We start from the raw sequence: 24,738 nt of genomic DNA on the forward strand, positions 1-24,738 counted from the left end.
TTACAGTGCGGCTTTCTGACATTCACCACAGTTTCCTAGATCGTGGGGGGTATGAAGTGCAATTCAAAACAAAACAAAACATTTTTTTAAAAGCATTTGCCCTTTTCGACAGCCTTTTTTTTTTATACTTGTGTGAGTTCAGCAGACAAGCGTCACTCGTCTTTTATACCTCTGTCTTCAACTTCATTGTACGATTTTGAGTCGGACCACGTTGAGAAATGGCTCGTTACTTTCGATTTTGAATCGGACCACGTTGAGAAATGGCTCGTTACTTTCGATTTTGAGTCGGACCACGTTGAGAAATGGCTCGTTACTTTGGAAAATGAGCGCCTTGCTCGCATATTCGTCCAGTGCCGCATCGTCTCGTAACCGCCAGGCTAAAATAGAAAGTGCCTCACTAACGTGCACAGCTGTGGGAGTAGTAGTTTACCATGTCCGGCCTAACATGCTGGTTTTGCAGGTCTAACAGTCTCAACCACAGAGCAATGCTTATTTCAACGTGTACTCGTGTCTGGGTGAGGCGTAGGGTTGTCAGTTTACTACTAACGTTATCGTCCGAATGTAAATGTGATTAAGGGGGTGTTGGAATAGGTTTGGTTGAGTGCTGTGAGCATTATGACCCCCAAATTTAAAATGAATTTAAGTCTATATAAAGGTTTTCATTAATTACACGGAAACCATAAGGTAAGTATTGTTCTCTGTAAATAGACAGAAACCACACTGTATTTTTATTTGCTGCACAAGAAGGTACAGTAAATACAAACAACACAAAACAACAGAAAAAGCAAATACAGGGAAAGTAAAAAACAAATGCTGAGAAAGTGGTTTCCCTGAAATATACATACACATATATACATACACATGTATACATATACATACACATATACATACACATGTATACATTCACACATACAATGAGTATATATACAATGAGTTTTGCTTTTTTAAAATTACAAATCCTTTTTATTACAAATCTTAATTGACAAAAATGAGTAAAAAATGTATATGCATACAACACAAGGCCTTTAAGGTAATTTAATGTAACTTAAAGGTGAAAATGAATGAGGATTTTTTTTTTCTTACCATATGTAATGGTCCAGTGGAAAAGACACATGGTACAATCCAAGTGTGCTACAAAAGAAAAGGTGTTTATTGGATCCCAGTGCTCCAGTGCAGATGAACAACCATATCCAATAAAAAACAAATAATATTCAAAAAAGGAAACTAGTATTTACAAGCATTTACAAGTTCAAGGAAAAATCCATCAATCAAAAATTCTCCACTATCAATAAACTTCAAAACATCTCTCTCTTGAATTTCCCCTCAAGCTTATATGGGGGAGTTCGTTTCATTTCTCGTTCCCTGTAGGTCCTCAACAAATAACACCTTTTCCATGCATGTCAATCATCACTCAGTAAATCACATCAATAAAGTCTGACCAAAGAATTCCTGTGTGCTAATTGCATACATATATACATTTATATATACACAGCGTATGTGCATCTCAAACACTGAGTCCATATGAACACACTGGTGGAGGGTAGCTCCATCACACCATATATAAGAGCACTGAAATAATATTGTGAAGGCTGATAGTTTTTCCTCATGAAGACATAAGTTGTTCTTTCTCCTTTTTATGTTTACATCCCTCCATCTTTGTCATAAGAAAACAAATTGCCTCGATGATGTAGGTAAGCTAGAGAGAGAGAGAGAGAAAGGAGCAGTCATTAATCAGTACAAAAGCTCTGTACGTGAACGTGCAGCACAATATTCCTGTGCCACCTTCAAACTTGTGTGAGCGAATGGGGCGGGGTGACAAATGCCACACCCCTAATACAATCGTCTGTAATTTAAGACTAATTTATTCACTCAGTTTGCTGCTGATTTGGTTGCCATTTCAGCTGAAGGCGGGAAAGTTACCTACTTAAGTAGTCAGAATGGGTGTGTGCTGGTGTCTGGCCCATGTCCAAAGACTCCTTAGACCCTGTGAGATAATATATTGTCACAACACTGGTTTTGGCAAGTAGAAATCACTTCTATATATGTTTGTGGTTCATTATTTGTTAAATGTAACCTTAAACATAAATTACTGAAACTTAGATTATTATAGTGACTGTATTTTAAAACTGTATTTCTACTAGCAATGAAATGGCCCAAACCTAAGGTTTTTCCAACGAAAGGTTTCAGATATTAATTTTCCTTCTTCTCTCAATTTATCGTGATAGTTTTATTCAGTTTAGAGCCAACTGCAGTTACTTGAACATATTTAGAACTTTTGGTTGCCATATTTAATACTGTAAATGTGCTTGATATATGTGAAATTTCTTGGCCCATGAATTGTAATAAAATTAACTGCTGTACCTGTGCAAATTGTAATAGAATTAACTGCTGTACCTGTGCAAATTGTAATAGAATTAACTGCTGTACCTGTGCAAATTGTAATAGAATTAACTGCTGTACCTGTGCAAATTCAAGGTGACAGCTGTGCACCCATCACTGTATCAAGTAAACGATTAAGCTGAAAGTTGGCCTATATTGGGGTTTTAAATAATTCAAAATATTTCTCAGTATTTCCACAAAGTGTCTTTTTCTCTGAGTCTACATACCTTCTTCTGTCATTGTGCTGTCAGATACATCTTCGCCTTCTCCTTCATCCCCTGAAAGATTTAACACAGCCATGCAAATGCACATAGTTCAAGTCCATTAAGTGTCCATGGATATTAAATATCCATATCCAGTTAAAATATCCATATTTTAATACTGTTAACCTTCTCCTAGGACAATTTTGAAGGAAAAACCTTCCCATACAGAATCAGATTTATTATAGACACAATATGGTTTTGAGAATAGGAGTATGTGGGTGGTGTACTCCTACCAGATGTCTCAATAATTGGGAAGAGCCCTGGTTAAACAAAAGAAACGGACATTGAGGAAAACGCAGTGAATCATACACATACAAGCGTTTATGTCCACATGAGCTATTTCCACACTTAATCAAATCTGGCTGAACTGATATTTTGCCAGCAAGCTCTCCAGAAATAAATTAATTAAGCATTATGTGAATAACATCAGAAAAATCAACCAGAGAGATATGCCCAAGATATTCAGCATAACTTAATAAAAGTCTCACAATAAAACCTGTGCAGAATGAGGTATGAGTTGCAGTATATCAGTTCTGGAGGGCAGTTGGGTCTATAACTTGTGTGAGGTGGATTTCATGTAAACCTCAGTGCACTCTATACAGTGAGCATTGCCCTTATTTATAGTTATTCACCCAGAAATTCTCAGTCCAGTCCTCAGGGATACTAATCCGGTCTTTGTTATGTCCCAACACCTGAACCTGCTAATCAAGGGCTGTAGATCTCGTCATTACCTGGCCAGGGTTTGATGAGACCAGGAACACAGTGAATCTGTGCACCGGCAGAGGGTCCTAAAGGACTGGATTAAGAAGATCTGTAAAAGATAGTGCCAACTCCTGCCCATGGCTACATTCTTAACTCTCTTGTATATTTCTTTATAGATCTCAAAAAGGAAAACAAAGACATGTTTTAATGGGAAAAAAACGCAAGCCTGAGGAAATGTCTAGAATGCATGGCACTGCATAGCTTAAATTTGAATCTTGGCTCTAATTGCAGTCCTGGATTTTGGAATCACTGCTGGTCGACTGAACAGTTAACGTAACTGATTGGCTTATTTCCAATCACACCTGACTCCTAGGTAAACCGAGAGCAAACCGAGAGTCAGCTTCTGCGGTCACCAGTCATTTATGGATAAGATCACTGTCCAAGGTGCTAAAAGCAGGACCCTGGATAGGCTGTTTGATCTGCACTTCAAAGCTGGCATGGCTGATGAGGACAAAGGCCAGAATGGGGAGGTTGGGATGTAGCCCCTTGTTGTTGTTGTTGTTGTTTTTTTGTTTTTTGTTTTTACCTCTTGAGTGTTCTGCGAGAGTCTCCTCCACGAACAGCAGCTCATCTGCAGACATGCCCACAGCACGATAGAGACACATTAAAGGTTGACAGCTCTAACAATAGCAATACGGCTCGCTCCCCCTATCCTAAGAAAAGCTCGGCAAACCACTTGTGAACAGGAGAGAATAACATCAGTACAATCTCACATGGACCTCAAGTTGTTTGATGTTTGTTTAATTATATTGATTGTTTTAGCTCTGACAGCTGTAAAATGTCTAATATGGGTAGAAAAGCATATTGGCTTTCTTTTGTAATACATTTTTTAAAATATTGTGCTGGTTTTCACATCCATAGAAAACATTACACATTTCTTATTTGCATGAATGCATGTACAAGTAGGTATGTAGGTTCACACACACACACACACACACACACACACACACACACACACACACACACACACACACACACACACACACACATACCTTCTGTGTGGAAAAAATCTGGCAAATCACCTAGAGCTAAAAAACAAAAACACAACAGAATTAAAAATGGAATTACAGGACTACAACAGAACTCCAAAACTCCTACAACACCTAAATATTCATTACTTTTAAAGGATAAAAAGCAGAAGTTTCCTTAGATTTGCTTACATCATACAGTCAAATGTTGAACTGGCCTCTAATCTGATTATGTCATACAGCAGAATAGTGAACTGGCCTTAGAACTGCTAATGTCATACAGCAACATGTTGAAGTGCTTCTTGCATTTTTGTATTACTCACATTTACTTTTTTGTTTACAAAGCTTTCTTGGCTGGCTGACAGTAGATGGGACAGATACAGTCTGTTCTAGAGAGAGAGAGAGAGAGAGAGAAAGAGAGAGAGAGAGAGAGAGAGAGAGAGAGAGAGAGAGAGAGATAAGAGGGCATCATATCAGATCAGCTCAAGGAAACAGAATGGTATTCCCTAGTGGTTGCATGTTTTTGTCAGGAGTGTCATATTTGCATTCCGAAATGACTATGAAGTTATAGGACTTACTGTGAGAACAGCTCCTCTTTGTGTAGACCTGAACCCCAAAACTTATAAGGACCACTATGACCACGATGAATACCAGAACCAACCACACAGTGGCGGTAATGCACCACCAGTAACCTAAAAACACAGAAGAACGGTGGCGAGAGACAAATAAAGTGCATGCACATAAAATTCAGGGTGTAACGAATGTCTGTTGGTGTTACGATTTTTTCCCCCGATATCTAACAGTTTTAGAGTCCAATCCACAATAACATAATCGTCTTGAATGACTCAGTCTGAAAGTTTTGTGGTTCTGAGGCAGTCTAGCTCTTTACAAGGTAGAGAGACGTATTGCCATGGTGAAGTTGAAATATAGTCTCCCCCTTTGCCAGAATCAATAGGCGGGATAAAAGATGACTTTGGCTAAACTTCACATTCGATTTATAAGGGGGGAATGAAAGCGAGAGAGAGAGAGAGAGAGAGAGAGAGGGGAATGGGTTCTGAATGTCTAGAGTGTTGTCTCATGCTTACATCAGTTTTCTCAGAATGAGTTGGTCGCAACCCTCACTAAAAACGCTGAACTTTAAAGCGAGGTCTGGAGACTTAACGCCTGAAAGGTCAGACTGCCAAAAGCCCAGTTTCAGTGCCTGTCTTGTGTGTGTCCTATTTTTTATTTTATTTTATTTTTTACCTCCATGATTCTGAGTTCCATCATGCACAGTATAATGGAGAAATTTATATTTAATATTTTTTATTCCTCATATTTTTACCATTAACATTATTCAAGCATTCACTGTCCAACCGGGAGTGTAACCTCCAGCAGATGCTCAATGGATGGGATGGATTTGGAGGTTCTTTTTACATTAGATTATTAAAAGTCCCTGTCAGGCTTTAGTCTCTTTACTCTCTTTACTAAAATGTCTTTTAGTAAAATGCCTCTCCGGGACAGAAATTTACAAGCAAATTTCATTAGGAGAAATGTTATGTAGTTGTTCAGATGCAACCCCTGTCTGTTGCAAAGTCTTTCAGCTTTATCTTGGATAATGGAGGGCTTTAAGAAATCAAACACACAGCTTGAGGTCACCGAACGGTCCAGTCTCTTTCACCTTTCTTAGCAGGTGTCCTGGAAACAGCTGTTGCCGGGTAGTGAAGGAAGCACTGGCTCACGTGCAGTCTGCGAGTGAGGTTTAAGGCGGAGTCGGTTTGTCCTGGACTCAGTGCTGAGCTCGGCTCTGCTGAGGAGGGGAGTGGTTTTGAAGGCACGACGGGTTGGGACGCGTTTGGTCTCGAAGGCCCTGTTGGCAGCGTGTGGGACTTGTTTTCTGGTCGCCCGCAGCAGTGGATCAACGTGACGTTCTGGAAAGATCCGTGCAGTCCGCTCCAGTTCAAGCGGCCACGTGCGGTCACGTTCTGCAGAGAAAGTTTCGTCGTCTGGAGATCCAGCACAATCTCTACGTCCACACCTGGAAGAACAATCCATAATCGCTGTGGAATTAACTGAAATGACTCAGCTAAAATATGATGACCTTTCAAACACAAAGGAAAAGACAACCACTCACTACTCACTATAAATGTTTTGTGGACTTTTTTCTACCTCCTTTTCTCTTGTATCCTGGGAGAGCTAAGCGCTTTGACCCCAAAAATCCCCGTAGTTGAGGATCCGCTTGCTAACTTATAAATATGCATCCGACATCAAAAACAGAAAAAAATATATAGAGCTTGTCTAGAGTAAACACACGACTTTATCACACCTGAGAGTGAAGTGTTGTCATGGAGACTCTGCAGGTCAGTCTGGGTTTCACACACAAACCAGTCCTTTACGAGCTCATCCTGATTGGTCGTGTTTTTGGCCTCCTCTTTACACAGGGGCTTAGCTCCACCCTCATTCTGAGACACTACAGGTGTCTCGTCACAGTCCTGTCCTTCACCATTAGGAGCATGCCCACTTGTAGTATCACAGGGGTCAAAGGGCAAACAGAAAAATTGGATCTGTATCTCTGGAGATAGAAAAATGCTGGTTCAGTAAACTTTGACCGCTGTTTGTTAAAATTAAAGACATATTTTTTATGAATTCTTGTAAGAAACAGAGATCTTTAATTTTAACAAACATTATTGACATTCTAAGACAACAGCACTCACAACACATGCGGTGCACATGAATACGAATAAGTTTAACATGGACAATGAGGACAAGCGTTTAAACGACTTGAACAACGACAATGACCGACAGCGCTGCGCACCATGGCAGGGGTTTAAATACACAAAGACAAAACACGAACCAGGTGCAGGTGTGGTTATATATATATATAAAACATACAGGCTTATGTATTAAAATGTGTCTGTAGATATCTTGTGAGAAAAATATTGAGAAAGCAATGAAAGGCTTCATGTTTAATGACTGCACAATATAAACCTTTTTTGAATTTCTGAGTGGTAACAAGTAGCTAAAACATGCTGTGCGATTTACTATGCACTAGAGTGCTACAAATCACACCTACAAGCACAAAACAAATACCAATCAAAAAGGCACATCCGGTCAGTAGAGAGCGTGCAGGGAGGCACACAATCGAATGCAAGCAGGAATAAACAGTTTCACAGGCACATCGTTATGGGCTGTCACTCCTCCTAACCACTGTCTGAGCGCGCACACACACACACACACACACATACGGAGAGACTGAATAGACTGGTGAAGGGCCCAGTGGTTGCAGATAGACTGATGTATTGATTGCATTGATAGTTTTGTACTGACAGACACACAACATTGACACCCATGGCCATGGTTATTAGGCTGTCTGCTCACTTGTATGAGGCTTTGGCTGCCTGCTGAGACTTCTGAAGCCTGAGGGCATTTGGGATCTTTGATTGTTCCTTTTTAATAGTATTAATATGATATACATAATTTACATTATATAAAAATATTTTGCTTACAATTTGGTTCGTATATAGAGAATCAGGTGTTTTGCTTGGTCACCCTACCATGGCTCCGCCCATCTAGCATTCTGTCTCACCATCATCCTAATTACTGGCTATGCCTGTCACCTCTCCAGCTATTTAAAAATCTGTACTGGCATCACTGTTTGTGAAGAGTCTTGTGTCTTTTGTTGAGTATTAGCACGCCTGCCTGCTCACACCCGCTCTCCATCTTTCTTAGACCTGATTACCATTTTTGGACTCTCTTTGGATATTCTGACCTACTCGTTGCCTGACCCTACGCCTGACCGTGGACCCTGAGTTTCTTCGTCCCTCCAGTCAATTCTGCTGGTTTGCAGTTGTATCCAGTCTGCTACCAAAATTCCCCAAAGGTTTCTTGTGATCTAAGATCCCTGGCTATGAAGCCTCATGACTAATGGTAAAAAATAATGGAACTAAAATAAGAAAAAAAGAACACTAAAAATCAGTTTGATAAAAAAAAAAAAACCCAATGTTTTTGTCACAGTACGGTCCCTCCTCCCAAGTGTCTCCCCATGTGTTTGTGTGTATGTTCGTCCGTGCGGCCACAACCCCCCACCATGTGTCACACCTGTTTGTAATTGCTTGTCATTTACGTATGTATATAAACCCCTATGGTTCTGTTGTCTGTGTTGGCTAGCTTCATTGCTGCGTCGTATTTGGTTTCTGTGTGAATAAACGTATGTTTGTTTAACGTAACTCATCCCCGCATGCTGCTTAGCCTCTTTACGTTACTGAAACTCCTCCCGTCCAGCGGAGAGACCTTCGCTCATCCTGGCCTCGCTCCATGGGTCCACAACAGGGGAGGATCCCACTGCAGGATTTTGGGTGGGGGGCCCTGTGTGTGGTCCAGGGTCGGACTACGCTGGGTCCTACGACCCCTACATGGACTATTCCGAGGGCTACGCTGAGTATGGAGAGAGAGGGGAATACAGTGACGTCAGTCTGCGGTCGGACTTGGGGTCCAATTATGGGGAGGATCCACCGATGGAGGTGGAGGAGGTCCTCCATGGGGATTCTCTCACAGACATTGATGTTCACTCTGGCGTCTCCGGGAACGACGAGCCTCCCACACGTATGATACCTCCCAAGGCCCCTGCCCAGGAGGTTTCGCCTAAGTGCAAGCAAACCAGCACACGCGAAACTCCTAGAGGCGACCTCGTTCGAGGAGGCAACTCCCTCTACCAGGGCATACAGCCCCGGAAGTCGTGCTCCTGTACCTAAGCCTCGTAGAGCAAAGGGGGAGGCGACATCAGTGCCCACCCCAGAGATGGGCAAAGTAACCGGTGCACCTCCTGAAATGGGTGCGCGGAAGTCACTGCCCCCGAAATCGGTGAGGGGCGATCCCCCACAGTCGGGTAGGACTCCAGCCCCGCCCACGACTGGGGGACAGGCTGGGGCTCCTGCCAGCTTGCCTGGACTCTTTAACAGTCCTTTATGTAGTTTTGTAGCCTGTCACTGTTTCCATCCCCATCACGTTGTCCATCCCAGTTGCTCTGTCTCCCTGTGTGTCCGTCCCTGTGTCTGTTGTCCTGATCCCTGTCCTTCCCCGCCTCTGTCCTGCTCGCTCTCGCCCGTTTCGGCTCGCTCGGCCCTCCGGCTTCGCCATTTGGCGTTGGCTTCGGGGCTGGAGCCCGAAACGCGGGGAGACACTTGAGAGGAGGGGCAGTGCCGTGACAGAGCCCCTCCTCTCAAGTGTCTCCCCGTGTGTTTGTGTGTTTGTTTGTCTGTGTAGCCACACCCCCCATGTGTCACACCGGTTTGTAATTGCTTGTCAGTTACCTATGTATATAAACCCCTGTGGTTCTGTTGTCGGTGTTTGATGTTACGCTAGCTTCATTGCTGCGTCATATTTGGTTTCTGTATGAATAAATGTGTGTTTGTTTAATGTAACTCGTCCCCGCATCCTGCTTCGCTTTCTTATGTTACAGTTTTGTGTCTATCACATGGTTTCCTTTCACCCCTGGTATTGATCCACATATAAGAGGTTGGTTACTTCTCTACTGCTTCTCCCCATAAAAAACTATGTGATATTGATCTGGAGTTACCAGGGTAATTTCCTGGGGTTTTTCTTAGTACACAAAGGATGAAATTTAGAAATTCAGTTTGAACCCAGTAGACTCAAATCCTTGATCTGGGGTTACTCTGCTCTTACTGGGGAACTTGTGTTCTGATCTGATGTTTAAAGAGATTTGGATATTGTTGATATGTTGTGATTGGTATATGATGGTTGTTTTTGTCAGGATACATAAGGAGGAAATGTAACAGGATTATAGAAGTGTGGGTGTGCATGAACACTCTTTAAAGTGTGTTGTTCATGTGTGTTGGTGTTTGTATTGATGAAACCATACTTTTGTACATTTTTGGGTAATTACAAAAACAATGATCAGATGATGAGTAATGAAAAATGGAAAATACTTCTTGCGAGTTTATATATGTAATTGCAGCAAATGTAATTCTCCATGTGATTTTTGCATGTCATACTAATATGACTAGTTTTATAGTGTAGGTTATGCACCCTGATAATCCAAATGTTTTAGACATTCTGAAGGATTCACTGCAAATTATTAGGAGTAGTTCAGGGTCACTCCACAGTAAACAGCATTTTAACTGTGTGGTGAGATCAGGATTTTTACCAAAGTGGAACTAAATAAGTGTGACGATGGCCAAAGTGCCGCAGAGCAAAGAGCAGGACGCACAGAATCCATCAATGTGGACAAGACAATTATTGACATTCTAAGACAACAGCACTCACAACACACGCGGTGCACATGAATACGAATAAGTTTAACATGGACAATGAGGACTAGCGACTTGAACAACGACAATGACCGACAGCGCTGCGCACCATGACAGGGGTTTAAATACACAAAGACAAAACACGAACCAGGTGCAGGTGTGGTTACAAATAAACAAACAAACAAGACCCTCCCATTTCACAAGGTGGCCCAAACCACATGACTCATGAGAGGCGAGCGTCCCGTGACAGCAAGTACTTACTTACGAAGTGAAAGCTCTCTATATAATAATGGTATAATAAAGTATTTCTAGCAATAGCGGCCAATATTAACAATATTAATCTAATATTAACATGTGGAGGCCTCGAGTGAAGCACACTGCTGTAAAGTGGTAGCCTGAGTGCCAACAGACTTCCTCGACGAGGACGAACATTTAATGAAAACAAAGACAACGGCACTCACGTATTACAAACACAGAACGCAACACGGTTACATTTAACAACGATAAGAAGAACATTTAACATGAACCTTTAACACATTACGTCAACAATAACCGATAACACTGCACACAACGACAAGAGTTTTAAGTACACAGAAGACTCACACACTACAGGTGTGTGCAGGTGTGGCTACGAAACAGGATCCTCCCACTGCACGTGGCGGCCCAACCACGTGACTCGTTCCGTGACAACTACTAATCAGGCTTGATGCCCAACAGCTGGGCTAGATCTATACAAGCCCAGTGACCCAGTCACTCAGCGCCGGGTCTTTGCTAAAGTTTTGAGCCAACTGGTAACGTTGGGTATTGAGGTCTGGGAGCCCTTGTGCTTCACCTCCTTTATTCCCTGCGAGCATGTCGGTGTTTTTACATGTCCCCTCCCCTCTTCAGTTTTCCCCTTTCCAGTCTATCTCTCCCCCAAGGCTTTCCTTAGCCATTAAAGTTCCTCCCCATTTTCTGGTTTTGCTTGAGAAGTTTTAGTTGGGTTTCCCCGGTGCATCAGGGTTGCCGTTCTCCCTGTGACGTCCTTTGCTCTCCCTTTTTCCACGCTCGGCGTGGTGTTTAGTTTTTCCTCTCGTTTTACTTGTTCTAAGATCTAACTGTTTCGTACACGGGCCTGCAATCATTAAAGTGTGGTAGCTCAACCTGTAGACTGTTGGCGACATCACCTATCGGACCTGCGTTCAAGCCCCATTACAACATGTGCATCATCATTATTCTTCACTTCCTTAAATTGTCAAGGCTCACATGCAATATATTAGTGTTGAGTCAGTTTGTAACATACAATATATTAGTGTTGAGTCAGTTTGTAACATACAATATACAAGTGTTGAGTCAGTTTGTAACACGGATCACTTGTGTGGGCCTTCAAGAGTACTGGCTGTCCAGTGTAAATCATCTTCCTTTACAGTCATTCCAGACTTTTAAATGTTAAAATAGATACCTTTTAAACCTATTGACTGGGCACAGTCAATTATCAAGGCTCAAACACACACACACACACACACACACACACACACACACACACACACACACACACACCTCACCTGTATCAGAAGGGAAGAACTCTGGTAGGCACACAATGAAAGCGAGGAAGATGAAAACAGTGAGTTTGGTAGCAGTAGATCTCGTCATGGAAACTGTGTGGCGATGGCTCTCGCTCTCAAGCGGACATGCACGAATGTACGGTGAGGACCAGTCCTGTCTTTTGCTGGCTAGCGCAGAAAGGGGCCAACTAACTGAAGTTCTTCCGCAACTGAACACGTGGCACATTGCACAAACACTAGTGTGGCCTCAGCGCTTCCTGCTTGTCTTCCTGATGCATGCAACTGAGAGAAAGTGACAGAAAGACAGAGAGAACGATCGAGAAATAACGTGCTTGGATTCATGGGTGCTGAGCTTGCGGTCTGTTCATGTGCATCACTCTGGCCCAGTTACAAAGACGGAACTCAGATAAATCACAGAAGGTCTTAGGGTCCCTTTAAAAAATGTTTTTTTACAGATGCCACCCACCCACACACACACCCACACACACACCCACACACACACACACACACACTCACACACACTCACACACACACACACACACACAGAGTGTGTATGACATGGCAATAACTGAACCATCTGCCCATTAGGAACTTCATTTCTTTCCATTTCTTGATGATGACAGACGGATCATGGCACCAGCACAGCAATTCTGTTGTCTGTTCACAGGGTACTTGGAGAACAATTATATCCATGTAAGAGTAATTCCATTTCCCCCTATCTACATCAAGCATCAAGCAATACTTGTCATCTCAAAAACCTCAGGGGGTGGAGTCTAATGTGTCAATAATTGCCTGGAAAATAAGGTTGGACCCTCATCAGCCAACTGAGACTGAGAATGAGGGCCACTGGTTTAGACTGCATGTACATAAAGAGTCGATAAGATGCCGTCTGTCAATGGCACCAGCACTACGGTGTACGATCTGTTTACTCTGAGCCACACCTTGGAGTTCATGGCGGCAAGTGGTGGGTATTCAAGCCTTCCGGTTCATAAGCTTCAAATCTCATTTGCCTCTGGGTCGCTTGATCAGATAATGCAACGGGAGGTCAAACTGACAAGGGACAGTTTATCACAAAGAAGCAACAGTTGCACACCGTTTCAGGTTCCCCTGGCAACGCTTGTCACCCTTTTTGTTGGATATTGCCTTTGGTGGATGTTGAAAACTTTGATATTCTAATAATATTCATGTATTTATTAAGAAGGCTACTTGAATTTAAATGAATAAAGCACAGTTAGGGGATCTATAGAATAACTTACTATGTAGGTACATGGCACCTCCTCTCTCCCTCTCTCTCTCTCTCTCTCTCTCTCTCTCTTACTCTCTCTCTCTCACACAAAAATACACACATCCTTTCCTTTCCTCTTCTCCTCTCCTCCTCTCTCCTCTCCTATCTTCTTCTCCCCTCCAGCCTGACCATGTGCTGATGCAATTCACACGCCCGCTGAGGCGCTCCGCAGCTGTGAAGTGCTGTCAGCTGGAATCTGAAGGATGTCTCTATGGCGCTCGAGTGACTCCACGCATGGATGCGGGGCCCGCTAGAAGCTGCAGGGGGGTCATGGGGTCCTGAAGACCGAGGTGCTCTTATCGGCATCGGCCAGGCGGTTGGGAAACCGCCTGCCAGTGCTGTTCCGCTTACTAGAGGACATCATACAGCCTCCCACGGAAACAATTGTTTCTCTTTCTTCCTTTTCATTACACAGGCTTGTTTTTATCAGTCCCAGATATGCAAGAAGCATATTGCATGGTATTATGTAATATTGTGTGAATTGTGCATATTGTATAGTGTTTTATTTATCAATCTCATCATATATGTGGTTATGTGCATGTAATAAGATAAACAAAACAAAAGTTCAAAAGAATAATGAACAATTATGGTAAATTCAATAAGCAGCCAAACTGTATTAGATATATTTAATCTCTTTCTTTGAGGTAAGCCACAGAAGCCAAACAACAAAACATTTAGATAAAACGGAAAATGCAGAAACATTAGTGAAAATAACTAGTGATTATTTATCAAATGTATTAAAACATCAGAGATTATTTATGGACAGGTGCTGCAAGTCTCATCACTCTTCCTCACCTCACCTCACCTCACCTCATCAGAAGTTTACGCTGAGTGGAGTGAGTGCCCTTTACTCTCATCCGACCTTCAGAATCATGCAGGAGGGTGCAGGATGATATACATGACTAAGACATTTTTATGAGAGCAGGGTTAAAATGTGTTATAGGCATGGAGCAAGGGCCCTGTTGGTTAGTTTCAAAAGATAATTATCTCATTAACACTAAAAGGAAATATCATCTCTACTACAGAATGAGAGAGAGAGAGAGAGAGAGAGAGAGAGAGAGAGAGAGAGAGAGAGAGAGAGAGAGAGAGAGAGAGAGAGAGAGAGAGAGAGAGAGAGAGAGAGAGAGAGAGAGAGACCGTAGGCCAGGACGGAAATGCATGTGAGGGTCAGTTTTGTCCACAAGGGGAGCACAGTACCGGGTTTAAAGTGACGTTGCACGATAATCTGACTGTTTGTCCACTCAGGGTCCTGGAATTGCACTATGACCAATACACGTAGTTTCATCGCTTATTTATTTATTTATTTATTTAGTTATTACAGACTTGCATTAGCATGTGCTTATAGTATAGACCACACTACTCTATTCTGTTTGCAACAGTATCAGTACAGCCGTCAACGATATATATACGCTACAGCGAAGTAAAACATTTCCTCCTTGCAGAAGCAGTTACGCGCTGGTAGCCTACGTGCAAACAAGCGCGAAGTATTTGTATTCTTTTTTTAAATGTTGCATGAACGATTCCTCTCGTTCCTGATTTTGCTTCTGCACGGGATGATCCGATGAAAGCCCCTCTGTTCAGGTCCTAATCCACGCCTTTTTCCACCAAAAAGTGCATCACGCGGTTATCAGTCTAGAGAAAGCAGCCCCAGTGCAAGTCAGCGTGCAACTAGTTACGTAAACGAACGACTTTTGCGAATTAAGCGATAAAATCAGCAGTTAATCCATCACCATATGAAGGTAAGCAGGTTCGCTTCATGTTATTGAGAGGGTTTTGTATGGCTATTATAACCTAAGGGGTTAAAAAGGAGAAACGAACAGACCATGTAAGGATTGAGTTCAAGCCGAAATAAGGAAATGAATCGTCCGCCAAGAAACGCGGTGTGTGCGGGCTCAAGAGAGAGGCAAACACGGTGTTGGAATTGGCCTCGGGGGTGCGATATTGCTGTTATCTATCAATCTTTGACATACGTCAAAACACATTTCATTTTTTACCACCAGCATGTCCCTGAGTGTCATTTTCAATAGACGACTGGACGTAGTAATGACTTTGTAAGGAACAAGTGTTGGTAAAATGCGCGTTCCCACAACAAGGGGGCGAACTCCCACATTAACAGCTGCTTTTACGCACACGCACACACACACACACACACACACACACACACACACACACACACAATTTCAGTAATGGCCTTAAAACAAATCATATAGACCAACTCTACAGTATGACAAGTTTTGCTCTTTTTTTGGCCATGTTCAAGCCAAGAGGCCTGAAGCCTCTTGACACAGAGTCACGGGTTGTGTCCAATTTCCTGATCTCACACCGGCTCTCTTGTATTAGGAGTGGTTCTCTCTCATGTGCTAACATTGCTAACAATGAATGTATGTTACTCTCAATGTCTCAGGAGTTTAGCTGTAGCTAGTTCACATCCTGCCGATAGTCACCCAGTTACAAAATATCTACTGGCCAGATTTGCTTTGAGGTGTCCCTCTCCCTTCTGCTCTCTGGAGCTAACTGTTAGAGTTCGTGTCCCTTATGTTGCTTTCAATCTCTAGAGGATTGCAGGGCCAAACCAAGCGAACTCATGATGTCATCAAACCTGTTTAACTCGGGCGTGTCACTCGGAGCTAAGGAGCAGCAGAGGTGCACGGGGCAGGTCAGGAAGTGCCCGGCTCCCTGGCTTGCAGTTCGGAGTGCACCTGGCTCTACCCACTGTAGTTCTGAAAGCTGGGGGGAGGAGCATTAGAGTCAGGAGGTGAGGAGAGGGCGTTGGCCATGGAGAAACGCCAGGAGAGAGAGAGAGAGAGAGAGAGAGGGAGGTGGAATTAAGAAGATGGGCAGATATTTCAGAAAGACACACTTGCACGTTTGCACACACGCTCACACTCTCTCTCTCTCACACACACACGCTCACACTCTCTCTCACACACACACGCTCCTACTCACTCACTCTCTCTCACACACACATGCTCACACTCACTCTCTCTCTCACACACACGCTCACACTCCCTCTCTCTCTCACACACACACACGCTCACACTCACTCTCTCTCACACACACACACGCTCACACTCACTCTCTCACACACATACGCTCACACTCACTCTCTCTCTTACACACACGCTCACACTCCCTCTCTCTCTCACACACACACTCACACTCCCTCTCTCTTACACACACACGCTCACACTCACCCTCTCTCTCTCACACACACACGCTCACACTCACTCTCTCTCACACACACACGCTCACACTCACTCTCTCTCTCACACACACACGCTCACACTCTCTCTTACACACACGCTCACACTCTCTCTCTCACACACACACGCTCACACTCACTCTCTCTCACACACATACACGCTCACACTCACTCTCTCTCTCTCACACACACACAGGGCTCAAGCACGTGTTCTCTAGCTCTCCCACAAATGTGCATAGTCCATAATGGCAGTTCTTATATTTGTAATCAGCCCTAACTACGACCTCACACTAAATGTAGAATGGAGAAAGAGAGAGAGAACAGTGGGTGACAGTGGCAGGAGAGCCAGCATTGCCACGGAAACGTGCACCGTGCTCGTGCATTTGTTCGTGATTGGTTTGTTTGTGTTTTGCCCCTCTCTCTCACGTAAGACATAGAGATTCCTCTCACGTGCAGCGACACCGAGGGCTGAACAGATTATCTGGAATAAGGGAACAAGAGAAGGCACTGCAGGAAAATGTGTCCAGACACACACACACACACACACACACACACACACACACACACACACACACACACACACACAAAACCTCTACAAACTCAAACAAAGGACGGACACGTTCTTAAAGACAAGAGCTGTGGTAGCATTCAAACTCAAACTCCTCAGCACAGAAATTAGTTTTTGCCACAAATAGTTTTTTTTGTCTTAATTGCATGTTTTTTTTTTTGTTTTTGTTAATGTAAACAGCAATAAAATAGGTTAGCTGTAAAAATAAATTCTTCCTTTCTGTTTGGGCGGTGCGGTTGATTGTAAAATAACCAAAAAGAAGACTCTGATGGTTTAATATGTGGCAAAGCAAAAGTTTTCCAGTCATTTACCGCTTGTGAATGTGGCTTATTTTTGGCAGCGTCAGGCAGTCTTTGTGCTTGGAACTCCATCCATGGGCACTGGGGTATTAGGAAAGCTACATCCCTTCCACGCCCCTCTGCCAGTGAGAGAAGATTCCAGGCTGCGGTGCTTCCGTGAGCTAGCTGATTGTTTTTTTTAAACGGTGAATTTGAGAGCCATGTGGATCAGCTGGAACAGGGCTCACAGCAGGGCACGGTTTAAGGCCGTAGAAGGCTCCTCCCATGTGGGTCGGTCACATTGGGGCAGAGGCCTAGAACGCCCAGAACGAGTGTTCCCGTGGTAATAAGAACACGCCTTCCATCTGTCTTTCCCAGTAAGTTAATAATAAATGTAAAGTTCCAAAATCCATTAAAAACAGTTTTTGCTCATTCCCTCCATTGAGAGCACATAAGTATGCAATAAATATGCAATGGAGGGGCAGATGAATAATATATCTAAAGTGAATTTACCCTTGGAAGCAGGAATGCAAAATGTTAGCCCGTTACATCATATGGAATAATAATCATATGTAGTAAATATTCTTGCACCAAAGATTCTCTACCGGAAGCTAGTGGTACATGCTGTGCAGGGGTTTATCCTCCAATGATGGTTCCTGTTCCTCCTCATTTCCATCCTCCTTGGCTTTCTGCGGTCTGAGGTACTCCCTAAGCACTTCATCACGGGTCCATCATCCTAATGCGCTCCTGGATCTTGATTGTTTCATCCTGGATGCTGGCTCTGACGCTCACTAGCCCTCGGGCCCCCTCCTTCCGCCTAACATACAGTCTCAGAATGCTGGATTTGGGATGAACCCTCCGTGCATCGTGAGGAGTTTCCTTGTTTTGATGCCGTTGGTGTCTATCTTCCTTTTCCCAGTTTATTATGCCAGCGGAGTATCTGATGACTGGTAGAGCTTAGGTGTTGATAGCTCGGATCTTTCTCTCCCCGTTCAGCTGACTTCCCAGGACTTGCCTCACTCTTTGTAGGTATTTGGCTGTAGCTGCTTTCCTTGTGGCCTCTTCATGATTCCCATTTGCCTGTGGGATTCCGAGGCACTCGTAGCTGCCCTCGACATCTGTTATATTATCTTATGGTAGTGCGATTCCCCTCAGTTCTAGCTACCTTACCTCTCCTTGTACCCATGTGACCACGCATATCCAGTCGGAACAACATTCCGGTGTCGTTGCTGTGTGTCCTAGTTAGACGGATCAGTGAGTCGATGTCTCGTTCACTTCTGGCATACAGGTTGATGTCATCCATGTAGTGGAAGTGGCTGATGGCTGTTCTGTTTCGTAGCCGGTGTCCATAGCCACTCTTGGTGATGATCTCACTGAGAGCGTTCAGGCCTTTGCAGAACCATTTCACTGCGAGTTATACTGTGTATGACTATGTGTGTGACGAATAAACCAAACTTGAACTTGGACAGGAGCAGTAGCAGGGCCACTCTCTGGTAGATCCCTTACTTGATAGTATATATGTGTGTGTGTGTGTGTGTGTATTTTAATACTTTAACCAGAATATGATTAAGACATCTTCAACCGTAAAAAATGAGGGAGGACATATTGTCCTGCCTCGGTGGGATCATATTGGCTCATAACTGTTGTCTGTCTGGCCTTTCGCGCTTCCCTGCTGGTTTGTTCCTGCAAGTAGCCTGCAGCTGCCACTGGCCAAACACGTCGCCGTTCTACATCATGTTTGCTCTTTGGCGGCTCGTAACTAATTGGTCTCTGGAGACTGGCACATGCGAGCCGTTACATACAGAATTGTGCGAAATCCTTGTCCCACACCCACAGCATAGCCGACTGTTTTTTTGATGCCGAAATTTTTAGCCGCTGTGATAAAAATCGAACTTTGCACACACATACCGAAAGCTATTGGTTTGCGCAGTGATTGTGTTATGAAGCGGTTTATAGTTAGCTGTCACCCAGAGTCACTTTGTACGAGTCCATGTCAAATCTCAAGTCTCTGGGGTGCCAATCTGAGTCAAGTCTCCAATCTCTGAATAAGAGTGTGGGTAGAGTCTCAAGTCACATGAATAACAAACATTTATGAGGTTGCTGGTCGCATAAGCTAACATGCATTTTCAATTGCGAAGACATGAAACCGCCTGAAACCTAATTTTAACTTCACACTAGCCGGCAAACTAACATTATCCAACAGAAAATGGCAGTAGAACAATGTAGCATGTGCAGAAGTTAGAAACTTGTTGCTGCTTAAAATGATATGGAACTGACTGTAAAAAGTATTTAGCTAATTAGCCATCGTGCTTGCTGTAGCATGCTTTTATTCCCTGAATTTTCCTCAGTATGTCCTTTCCTGGACCCCACTGTCAGCCTCTGTCGATCTGTTTGTTCCGCGTCAGGGCCCGGGGGCTCCCATCTCGGAATAAGTGACACGGAGTCAGAGATGCTGAGAAGTGCACACAGTTTATTTCCTCATACACCAGAATATGTATGGAAATAGCAGAACTATCTAACATATTGCCCGAATTGAGTCTTGCTTCCGAAAATAACGGTTGCCTATCAACAAAAAAAAACAAACAACACGTTTGGATACTATGCAATCTCATGAGACACACACACACACACACACACACACACACACACACACACACACACACACACATATATATATATATATATATATATATATATATATATATAATCTATTTATTTATTTATTTATTTATTTTAAATGTTAAAATTCTTAACTAGGTCAGTGTTTTAGTATAAATTAAATATAAATTATATATATATTTATTTATTTTTCAGCATCATTTTGCCTTTAACCATTGTCCTTTGTTTTGGTGCTGCATGTGTTACGTTTGAGCAGGGACGAGGCGAGAGGCAGAACGCGAACGCTGGAGGCTATTTCATGAGCGCGGGCTAAAAGAACACAGAGACACGGGGAAAACACTAAGGCCAGGTAATACGGAAATCAACGGCGACGACAGTGATGGCAAGAACAATATGAACATGACTGACCAAATCAAACTTACCAAAATAACCGTCCACAATGGAGACAAAACACGGGGCTTAAATAACCAAAACAATTAAGGACTAACTGGACACAGGTGAAGAAATAAAGGGGGTTGAAAAAACAAAGCCAAGGAACGGAACAAGAAAGTAAAAGGGAAACAGACACAACAGGGAAACTATGGAGACAGGGATGTCAGGAGGGTGGCCAATCGCTACATCATGTAGCTAGGACTTCGGATATGTCCATCTGACTCAATGTTGCTTCTGTAAGGTAATGGTTAAAGGCTGCTGTGTGAAGCCCTGCCAAATTTAACGTCAGAAGTGAGAAAAACCAAGCGTAATATATGACTGAAATAGATGCAGTCTGCATTCTGTGTCTGTGGGGCTTAAGTGAAAAAAACTGCAATGAAAGGGTATATATGGTCAAAGCAATAATGACCATGTAATGGGTACGGGTATGCTTTGTTGCTCTGCTGGACCGGCTATTCTGATTGGCTGGTTGACCTGGTGGTGATGTTTGCCCTGGTCTGGCCTTAATAATAAATGGAGATTTTTTTTTAGCTGTAATAACTTGTCAGATGCCCTCCTCCAGTGAGTATATTAGAAGTGTGTGTGTTTGTGAGCGGGGAACGATACATACATAGTAGGACCTTTAACGACACTCATGTTACTTGTTTAAAGTCGAAAAACCAGACTGCACCCATGACATCCGACCTGATTTGGACTGAAGGAGTTGGGAGTAGTGGGTTCTGCACACTGACACTGTTTGACACCGACCAGCACATGCTCAAATGTGTCAGCTGTGTGTAGTCAGGCGGTAGTGTGAGAGTACACCCATGACAACACATGACCATACAGGGAGGTAGATGAGCACAGATAACATACTACTACACACACCGACACACACGCACACACACACATTTACATTTACAGCATTTAGGAGATGATCTAGTCCAAAGCGACTTACAGTAGTTCTCTCAGCATCACATCTCTCTCACACACACACACACACACACACACACACACACACACGTCAATCCATTCATCCATGCATTCATCAAGGCACACCTGTATTCTTGTATTGAAAATATGCTTTAAGTTATCTCTCCTGCACGCACACAGGTGTGCAACCTACACAATTACAAACTCACCTAACGGGTTTACCGAGTTTTACCATCACTACTGCTGATGGTTTATAGCACTGGCAGGACAAACCTAAACGATTTGTTTACAGGAAGTGTGTGCGTATGTGTCAGTGTGTGAGTGTGTGTTTGAGAGGCTGCATTTAAGCCTTTGCTGAAGCTGGCTGATTTATGTATATTTATTCATTTGTTTGTCAGAAGGGAAAGAGAGAAGCTCTACATGAATATTTCAGAACATGGTTTATGTTTTACAGCAGGTCAGACACAGGAGGACTTTATGACTTGTTTGTATATTTTAGTATGACAGTTGAAGATGACCCTGGTTTTCATCACCAGACTTTGACAGGAGCCTCTGGTCACTTGGAGTGGTCTTTTTTGTGAGAGTGTGTGAGGCTGTGTGTGAGAGTATGTGTGCGAGGGTGAGTGTGAGGGTGGGTGGATATTATGTTTTTTGTCACTGTTTGGGGGCTAAATGCATTTAGGATTGAGGGAAACCATGTTTATCATTCTGGGGATGTTAAAAGACCCCCCCCCCCCCCCCAAAAAAAAAAATAATTATATAACACTGTGTGTGTGTGTGGTTGTTTGTTTGTACAAGAGCAAAACCCAGTTCTCCCATGTGGACTATTTAGTGATGCTATAAAACATAATAGGGATTAAACTCTGAGGCTTCCATTTATATAGATCTGTCTCCAGACGCGCGCACACACACGGCCTCACTGAATGGCCATAGCTCTCTTTACACAGCTTGGCAAGGCGCAAAGCCAAAAAGCTATTAAAATGATGTTTATCTGGAACCGACAGGCAAAGCCCGGTCTGGGTGTGCTCTTAGAGAGGGAGCTAGATGTTGACGGGGGCCGTGTCTTTTCAGCTACAGGTCTGAGATCAGTTCACGGCTCCGTTTCTCCTCAGGGCCCTCGATGCCGTCTTCCAGGCGGGGGCATGGGAAATCCAGCCCTTTCCCATGGAGGGAGGGGGGGGCCATAGGACTTCCTCAGCCCGCTCCATATCAGTGCCCCTTATCCTTACAGCGTCCTGTCCAATATGGGCGAGAGGGGGAGAGAGAGAGAGAGAGAGAGGGAGGGAGGGAAAGAGACGAGAGGGAGAGAGAGAGAGAGGGAGGGAGGGAAAGAGACGAGATGGAGAGAGAGAGAGAGAGAGAGAGAGAGAGAGACGGAGGGAGGGAAAGAGACGAGAGGGAGAGAAAGAGGGAGGGAGGGAAAGAGATGAGAGGGAGAGAGAGAGAGAGGGAGGGAGGGAAAGAGACGAGATGGAGAGAGAGAGAGAGAGAGAGAGAGGGAGGGAAAGACGAGAGGGAGAGAGAGAATGAATGTCATTATAGAGTGCTAATTGACTCTGGTGGCATTTCAGTGGATGAGTAAAAGCACTGCACAGAATCGAGTGGGTTGGTTATGGACGGATTTCTCATGATAGTTTTCAACCAGTCAGTGCAAAAGCAGCAGAATTTCAGTTCTGTACAGAATTGCACACTCTTTATGCACACACACACACACACACACACACACACACACACACACACACACACACACACACACACACACACACACACACACACACACCCCAAATCATCATGTAGCAGCTTAGTAGCTTAGTGAGAGTTATAGCAACATTTATTTTCAGGGTCAGTGACTGAGGTAAAGATCTCTGTGTGTGTGTGTGTGTGTGTGTGTGTGTGTGTGTGTGTGTGTGTGTTTTGATGTTTTATTTCCTAGAAGTGTGAAAGCACATCTTCCTCTACAGAGATAGATCAAAAGCAATAGAGCAAATATCACAATTGTGTGCATGTATGTTAACTTGTGTGTATGTTTGTGTGTGTGTTTGATAGATATACATGAAAAAGATACACAGAGAAGAGACCAATTTTTGTGTGCACACACACGCAGTTTGTAGTGCAGATATATATGAATAACAAGAAACCTCAATGCATGCACACAATCTTTCAGCCTCTTGTAGGCTCCCAGTTTCCAAACCAATTTTAAACAGAGCACCAAAGAAACTTCCAAACCTAAAGGCATACATACATACATACATACATACATATATATGTGTTATTGCGAAGGTGGAACGATGAGCCTCTGGCACCTACGATACCACCCAAGGCTCCGCCCAGGAGGTTTCGCCTAGGCCTGCGTGAATCACCTAGAGGCGACCTCGTTCGAGGAGGAAACTCCCTTCACTATGGCATACAGCCCCGGAACTCGTGCGCCTGTACCGAAGCCTCGTAAAGGCAGGAAGGAGGCAACACCAGTGCCCACTCCAGAGACGGGCAAGATGGCTATTGCGCCTCCTGAGGCAGGACAGCAAAGCTTGCCACCCCCAAAATCGGGGCGATTCCCCACAGGCGGGTTGAACTGCGGCCCAGCAGACAAGTGGGGAACAGCCCGCAGCTCTCGCATGCTTACCTGTACTTGTTAAAATGTGGAATAATGTTATACACGTCCCATTCACTGTGTCTGTCCCTGTCATGTTGTTTGTACCGGTCATTTTGCTCCTTCGGCATCTGTGCCTGTGGCAGTTAGCGTATCCGTTCCGGTAACTGTTGTCCTCTTGGTCCCTATCCTTCCTCCCTCTGTCTTGCTCGTTGGCCATTTGGCGTTGGTCTTTTTGGGCCGCAGCCCGATAAGCTGGCGCACCGGTAGTCGCGCCGTTGGGGAGGGGCTCTGTCACGGTACGGCCCCCCGAACGTCTCCTCGTGTTTGTGTTCGTCAACGTGGCCACGCCCTCCCCGTGTCTCACACCTGCTCTTCACTGTGTCATTAGTATACATGTAAATATGCCTGTCGTTTACGTGTCTGTGGTTGTCGGTGTTTGAACCAAATAGCCTGCGTGCTATGTTGTGTGTTATATGTTCTAAATAAACGTATGTTCTTGTTTCTGCGACTCATCGCTGCATCCTGCTTAACCTCCTCGTCACAATTACACATTTTGGTTTGTGCAAAAGTGTGTGTCCATGTGCTTGTATTTATATTATACACTTATATTTATATGTATTTATATTATCCATATTATGCAATCTAGGATTATATATTGGTTTTGCCCCACTTTATTTATAGCTCAGCA

At 43.7% G+C, this 24,738-nt stretch overlaps 2 protein-coding genes across 5 annotated transcripts in view; one reads left to right on the forward strand and one right to left on the reverse strand.

Annotated features, from left to right (window-relative positions):
• Nucleotides 1-685: 685 nt before the first annotated feature.
• Nucleotides 686-12,353, reverse strand: si:dkey-192k22.2 (uncharacterized). Of its 3 annotated transcripts, none has more exons than XM_035530092.2 (11): nt 12,162-12,353; nt 6,678-6,923; nt 6,033-6,389; nt 4,951-5,064; nt 4,696-4,761; nt 4,397-4,432; nt 3,931-3,975; nt 2,876-2,902; nt 2,607-2,657; nt 1,925-1,984; nt 686-1,696 (listed from the first exon to the last, which is right to left on the reverse strand). In XM_035530092.2, exons 1-11 carry the CDS (start codon nt 12,247-12,249, stop codon nt 1,641-1,643), a joined length of 1,146 nt encoding a protein of 381 aa, XP_035385985.1. In that variant the 5' UTR covers nt 12,250-12,353; the 3' UTR covers nt 686-1,640. The 3 variants fall into 3 exon arrangements, with proteins under 3 accessions (XP_035385985.1, XP_035385986.1, XP_035385987.1); XM_035530093.2 differs by having other exon boundaries at nt 1,921-1,984; XM_035530094.2 differs by lacking the exon at nt 6,678-6,923.
• A 2,561-nt stretch (nt 12,354-14,914) lies between these two features.
• Nucleotides 14,915-24,738, forward strand: part of LOC113587662 (kelch-like family member 5) — a 40,286-nt gene continuing 30,462 nt past the window's right edge. The window contains exons 1-2 of one of the 2 annotated variants that reach the window (XM_027026427.3): nt 14,915-15,185; nt 20,370-20,462. The gene's annotated coding sequence lies outside the window, so the exon portion shown is untranslated. The remainder of the gene's footprint in view (nt 15,186-20,369; nt 20,463-24,738) is intronic. The other variant, XM_027026428.3, reaches the window with a different exon arrangement.

This window comes from Electrophorus electricus, unplaced genomic scaffold, assembly GCF_041902795.1.
Source record: "Electrophorus electricus isolate QZ-2024a unplaced genomic scaffold, ASM4190279v1 Scaffold42, whole genome shotgun sequence".
Lineage (NCBI taxonomy): Eukaryota > Metazoa > Chordata > Actinopteri > Gymnotiformes > Gymnotidae > Electrophorus > Electrophorus electricus.

Bases quoted from the DNA above. Each gene is read 5' to 3' on its own strand.
- si:dkey-192k22.2 (XM_035530092.2), bottom strand. From the start codon at position 12,249: ATGACGAGATCTACTGCTACCAAACTCACTGTTTTCATCTTCCTCGCT. The intron at 3,976-4,396 runs GTATGTGTGTGT...GCATGTCTGCAG, and splicing joins AGATTTTTTCCACACAGAAG to ATGAGCTGCTGTTCGTGGAG. The intron at 1,985-2,606 runs GTATGTAGACTC...ATTATCTCACAG, and splicing joins CAGCACAATGACAGAAGAAG to GGTCTAAGGAGTCTTTGGAC.